The sequence below is a fragment of the Prunus avium genome, chromosome 4, assembly GCF_965620075.1.
Source record: "Prunus avium chromosome 4, drPruAviu1.hap1.1, whole genome shotgun sequence".
In the NCBI taxonomy this organism is placed as follows: Eukaryota; Viridiplantae; Streptophyta; class Magnoliopsida; order Rosales; family Rosaceae; genus Prunus; species Prunus avium.
This window is the reverse complement of record NC_142287.1, coordinates 24,771,904-24,778,042: the sequence shown is the minus strand read 5'-3', so window position 1 is coordinate 24,778,042 and position 6,139 is coordinate 24,771,904. Positions and strand designations below refer to the sequence as shown.

At 39.5% G+C, this 6,139-nt stretch overlaps 1 protein-coding gene across 2 annotated transcripts; it reads left to right on the top strand.

The window, feature by feature from the left end:
- The first annotated feature begins 500 nt into the window (after positions 1-500).
- Positions 501-3,249, top strand: LOC110763269 (Serine/threonine-protein kinase WNK (With No Lysine)-like protein). 2 transcript variants are annotated; one of them, XM_021966019.2, is made up of 7 exons: positions 501-1,006; positions 1,147-1,197; positions 1,440-1,571; positions 1,754-1,859; positions 2,004-2,045; positions 2,132-2,188; positions 2,304-3,249. In XM_021966019.2, the coding sequence occupies exons 1-7, from the start codon at positions 876-878 to the stop codon at positions 3,042-3,044; spliced, it is 1,260 nt and encodes a 419-aa protein (XP_021821711.1). In that variant the 5' UTR covers positions 501-875; the 3' UTR covers positions 3,045-3,249. The 2 variants fall into 2 exon arrangements, with proteins under 2 accessions (XP_021821711.1, XP_021821712.1); XM_021966020.2 differs by lacking the exons at positions 501-1,006; positions 1,147-1,197 and having other exon boundaries at positions 1,445-1,582.
- The last annotated feature ends 2,890 nt before the right edge of the window (positions 3,250-6,139 follow it).

The following is a 6,139-nucleotide window of genomic DNA, read 5'->3' as shown; positions in this document are numbered from 1 at the left end:
AAATTAAAAAAATAAAGGAACACAAAAATGGGTTGTTGGGGAGCTCAGCTATTTGACTGGCTCATTCATCCAGAGGGTTAAACAGCATCGGCATGCATGGTAAATATTATGCCAAATTCAGCGGAAAAACTTGTGTGAAAGGGTTTTACTATTTCCGGCCAATTACAGACTGAGATGTGGAAAAAGGATCATGCGTAACATACTATGATCAGTCGGGAATACACAAATAGTCCTATACCCGTTTCATGTAAGTGTTTTTCCAAATTCAGATGGAAAATCCAACACCTAAACTGACAATGCTAAGAAAAGGGCAAAATGGTAATTCCAGTATAATATCTTACTTTACTGTTCTGCTTTTGCAAGAGACAGAGAGCAAGGATAAAAGCTGACCCCACTATTTATATTTTCCAAGGCTTAAATACTTACAAGACCCAAAACCCCCCACTTTCTACTCTTCCTCTGCCTCCTTTTTTTTTTTTACCTCATCTCTGTCAAGAAATACCAAACCTGACTACTTGGGACAAACAAAACAAGAGTAGTAAAGAAAGACAAGGTTGCTAAACAAAAATAAAAAATAGAAATCAAACAGAGAGAGAGAGAGAGAGAGAGAGAGAGATGAATAAAGGGTGTGCTTTGTGGTGGTTAAGCAATGTGCAGGTGCCAAAGAAGATAGAGAATTTAAGCTGAGTTTGAATGAGAAGTAAGCAGGCTAGTTGGCAGAGTTTCCAGGCAGAGATAGATAAATAGATAGATAGAAAGAAAGAAAGAAAGAAAGAGAAAAAAGAAGAAAGGGAGGTGGTGGTCTTAAAATTGGACAAGTGAAAGAGGCAAAAAAAGAAAAGAAAAGTCAGAAAGAGAAAGAGATAGAGATTGAGATGGTGGGCTCAGGAGCAACAGATAGGAGCAAAGAAGCTGTTGGGATGATGGCCCTTCATGAGGCCCTCAGAAGCGTCTGTCTCAACACAGACTGGACTTACTCTGTCTTCTGGACCATCCGTCCACGCCCGTATGTCTCCTCTCTCTCTTTCTCTTAAAGTTCTCTTCTTTCTCAGTCTCTCTACACTTGATCTGATGTTTAGCTTTGGATGCTTTGATTTCTAGCTATTTTCTTTTCTGGGTTTAATTCTTTAATTTGTTTTGTTGCAGGAGAGTCAGAGGAGGTAATGGCTGCAAGGTTGGGGATGACAATGGCAGCTTGTAAGTATATAATATACGGTTGCTTATGTAAAATGGGAATTAAACTTTATTTGAACCACTAAGCTCAACTTGGTTAGCTATGCAATTCAATTTTTGCTCTGTTTTCTCTCTGCTTCTCTAAGAAACAGGGTGAAAGCCAGAGGAGCTGACTAGGAATCTTATTTTGTTTATGAACATGAGTTTTTAGAAATGGGTTTTTGGTAATTTTGTGATTTTATTGTTGTTTATGAAATTTGGTGAAGGATGTTGATGTGGGAAGATGGGTTTTGTCGAGGAAGAGTTTCATCAGATTGTCTTGAAGATATTGACGGAGAAGATCCTGTCAGGAAAGCCTTCAGCAAAATGTCCATTCAGCTGTATAATTATGGAGAAGGGTGGGTACTTGGTATGTGTTTTTTTGTTGTGGTTTCTTCTACTCTCTCTCTCTCTCTCTCTCTCTCTCTCTCTCTACATGACAATCCTGCAGGACATAAAATATGGTGTTTTTTTTTTTGGTTATGGGAAATAAGTTCTTCTTGTATTTGTGCTGTTATTGGTTGCACTGTATTCAACACAGGTTGATGGGGAAGGTTGCATCTGATAAGTGCCACAAATGGGTTTTCAAAGAACCTACAGAGTGTGAACCAAACATCTCCAACTACTGGCAAAGTTCTTTTGATGCTGTATGTAATAAAAGCCAGTCTTTTTTCTCCCTTTCACCCATATATTTGTCAAAGTAGACAAGCTGGAATTAGCACAAGTTTGTGCTTAGCTAGCACATATTAATGACTGACAGTAACCTTCCTTTTTTATGCTATTTATTGCAGCTTCCTCCTGAATGGACTGATCAATTTGAGTCCGGCATTCAGGTCAGAACAGAACCATTTACTGCTTCAATTATTGGCCTCATCATTTTTGGTGTAATTTTTTTTTAACAGTTGATTTATTTTACCAGACAATTGCTGTAATTCAAGCTGGTCATGGGCTTCTGCAGTTGGGCTCCTGCAAGATTGTGAGATATATATATATATATATATATATATTTTTTTTTTTTCTTTTCCCATTAATATTTGCTTTAATGCTGCAAATTCACACTAACACAAGGACATGCACAATATGTATATCAGATACCAGAAGACCTTCACTTTGTGCTAAGAATGAGGCATACCTTTGAGTCTCTAGGCTACCAATCTGGTTTTTACCTCTCCCAACTATTTTCCTCTACCAGAAACAACTCTGCCTCATCAGTGCTTCCTTCAAAGCAGTCCCCAATTCCGATCCGGCCTCCTCCTCCTCTCTTCAATTGGGCTCAAAGGCCTCTTCCATCTGCAACAGCTATGCAGCTGCCTTCCCCCAACAGTTTCCAGAACTCTGCAGCCAGACTTGGATACAATCCACAAGCTAATAAAGACGAGACACACATGTTTTTGCTGCCTCATTCAGCAGAAACACAAATGGGAGGAGACATGATGGGAGGAGGAGGAGGAGGAGGAGGAGAGCATGAAAATGACATTAAATGGCCAAATGGATTGTCTTTCTTCAATGCCCTCACGGGACGTTCTGATGATGCAAAGCTTTTGTTCAATCCGGAGAACTTGGGAAACAAAGGTGGAGACGAAAATCACCACCACAACCCGAATCCAAACTCAGATCACGCTTCGAATCACAATGAGTTTTTGAGCTTGGATTGCCACCCGGATAGTAGTGCAAGGAAGAACATGGAAAACAAGTACAAGAGGAGCTTTACTTTGCCTGCAAGAATGGCTTCATCATCTTCAAACTCAGTTGATCACCATCAGCACCAATCTGTGGGGTATCGAAACGCTGAAGCTGGTATGTACGATGTTATGGAGAACTTCTTGGAGTGAAATGGGAAGGGAGGATTGTATTAGAAGGACAACGGGTGAGGAGTTGTATGTAGGCAAAGCTTTTGAGCTCCTTTGCTGCTTATACTTCTGTGATCGATTTCATGTTCTAGCTCTTTATATGTTTATGTGTTTTCATCCCAGTTAGTGAAACTTAATTAGAGATCATTTTGTACTTGTAGTTCATCCCAAGAAGAATTTCCCTCCATTCTTTTGTTCTTCTAGCTCTCACTAAGGTCATGGAATGTAAAATAGAAAATAAACATAGAAGAAAATAAACACAATCATGCCAAGTTGGTTCAAGTAATCAAAGCTTGCATCCAATTCCCGCAGTAATGGGCTTGAAAAAATCCATTATGTCCAAAATGCTCAAGAAAATAAAACTATTTGAATACAGTTACAAATACACATAGTCACTGGGAGTCTCACATCCATTGTTTGTGTTCGTGTCTCAGTGTAAAGCTTTATTGCTGGGATATACAGTTTCATCACACTTTTTGGAAATCCAATTTCGCTACTGATTCTCTAGCTAGGTTATCTATTGTTTGTACCATATCTGACCCTCCACTCGTACAACGACACGTGGATCTCATAAACTCGCCCAAGCACCCAAGGCCTCGGACAATCGGCATAGGCTACTGATGATATTGTCTCAAAGCAGCAAAAGATCATTACAGGGCCCAACACAGCCTACAATCGGTATCCCCTACCGATTCTGCAGAATCAACCTCGAAGCACCCGCCTGAAATATCTAAGGACTCGTGTCAACCTCATAGGGCCCTCCCACGAGTCCCACATCGAAAATGAGCGCTAAGGGCACTTCCAGCAGTCAACCCCTTGCCATGGCAAGGGGGGGGCTAAGGCTGACACTATTCACCTCAATAGTGTCTGCCCTTGTAAATAGTAAGTTGCACTTCCAGCAGTTGCCCGGGCAAAGGGCAAGGACTATTCAATTTTTTGTTTTTTTCACAAATTTGTTTACCTAAACAATTAATTTGGACAATATTTTCGGATAAAATATTCGGAGAAGATTTTCAGTTTCAAATTTCAGATAAATTTTTGTTTCAAATTTCGGATAAATTTCAAATTTTAAATTTCATATAAATTTCATCTGAATTTCAAATTTCAGATAAATTTCATTTGAATTTCAACTGAACATTTCAATTTCAAATTTCAAATAAATTTAATATGAATTTCAAATTTCGGATAAGATTTTCAACCTATAAAATTGCGCCACGTGTCATATGAATTTCAAATTTCAGATAAATTTCATTTGAATTTCACCTTTTCATTTGAATTTCACATTTCCGAAAAATTTCATTTGAATTTCAAATTTCGGATAAGATTTTCACCCTATAAAATTGCACCACGTGTCATGTCTATCGACCTAAATTTTTCTATAAAACTAAGGCTCAGCTCCACAAACCTCTCACACTACATCTTCTCAAAAATTTCATTTCTCAGATTTTAGATTTCAAATTTCAGATTCCATATTCCATTCTCAATGTCGGACATGGAGGAGGTCTTGGAGAGGCAAGAGCAAGAAATAAGAGAAAGAAGGCGTAGACGAGCTGCAAGCAAAAGAGCCCAGAGAGATCTAGATCAGCAACTTGTCATGGCTGTGGCTTTGCTTGATGAAGAAAACCAGAGCAGTCGTGGTTCACATGAAGGCCGTGCAGCAAATGTTGACAGACATAGGCATTCTCGGGGTAAGAATCTTATGGAAGATTATTTTATCCCAACATCTCTGTACTCTGATGTTCATTTTCGAGGGCGATATAGAATGCAACAACATTTGTTCAATAAAGTCATGCATGATATTTGCAATTATGATGAATACTTTGTTCAAAAGAGAAATTGTGCTGGTGTTTTGGGACTGCTTCCCGAACAAAAGTTCACAGCTGCTATACGAATGTTGGCGTATGGTGCATCTGCTGATCAAGTGGATGAGATTGCCCGAATGGGGAAGTCTACTGCTTTGGAGAGTTTGGTTAGATTTTGCGATGCAGTCGAGAATCTGTACACCAGGGACTACCTGCGCAGACCTACGCCCAGGGACTTGCAACGACTTCTACAGAAAGCCGAACGGAGAGGATTTCCAGGAATGATTGGTAGCATCGACTGCATGCACTGGCAATGGAAGAATTGCCCAACCGCTTGGCAGGGAGATTACGGAAATCGGAAAGGCCAAAAAAGTATCATCCTTGAAGCTGTTGCAGGATTCGATACATGGGTTTGGCACGCCTTCTTCGGAGTTGCTGGATCACAAAATGACTTGAACGTCCTAGGTCAATCCCCGGTGTTCAATGATGTTTTGAGAGGAGAAGCCCCGAAAGTCACATATGAAATCAATAATACCGTCTACCAAACTGGGTATTATCTAGCTGATGGCATCTACCCGAGGTGGACAACATTTGTGAAATCAATTCCGCATCCCCGAACCCAGAAGCAAAAACTACTTGCTACCCATCAAGAGAGTTACAGAAAAGATGTGGAGAGGTGCTTTGGTATCCTCCAAGCTCGGTGGGCGATCATTAGAGGTGCGGCACGTATGTTTGATGAGGAGGTGTTGAGGAGCATAATGATGACATGCATCATCCTCCATAACATGATTGTGGAGGATGAGTATGATTATGAAGCTGAAGAGGTGTATGAAGAGGATCCCATGAACACGGCCTTGACAAGAATTTATGAAAAACCCATAGGGCCAAATGGAGAACCATTGGAGCATAAACCATTGGTTAGAGATGGTCGTTTCATGCACCGTATGATTGATCGATATACGGAGATGCAATCGTCGTATATTCATGAACGCCGTCAAGTTGACTTAATGGAGCATTTATGGGCGGTGAAAGGCAATGACGGTGAATGATATGAAGTGAAGACAAGAATTTTTTAAGATTTTAATGTTTATGTTTTATGTTTAGTTATGTTTGGTTTTTTTATGCTTTGGTTGTGGTTCGTTTGTTTTTATATTTTTAATGCTTTGGTTGTGGTTAGTTTTTTAAGTATGGAATGTTTTGAATAAAAAGGAATTTTATTTAATAGTTTCTTTGGTAACTCAAAGACCAATACTACTAATAAAATAAAATACATGA

What these genes read in the sequence shown, in the direction of transcription:
- LOC110763269 (XM_021966019.2), top strand. Translation starts at nt 876, where the DNA reads ATGGTGGGCTCAGGAGCAACAGATAGGAGCAAAGAAGCTGTTGGGATG. An exon ending in GGGGATGACAATGGCAGCTT is followed by an intron (nt 1,198 to 1,439) that starts GTAAGTATATAA and finishes AATTTGGTGAAG; the next exon opens with GATGTTGATGTGGGAAGATG. An exon ending in AGTTGGGCTCCTGCAAGATT is followed by an intron (nt 2,189 to 2,303) that starts GTGAGATATATA and finishes TATGTATATCAG; the next exon opens with ATACCAGAAGACCTTCACTT.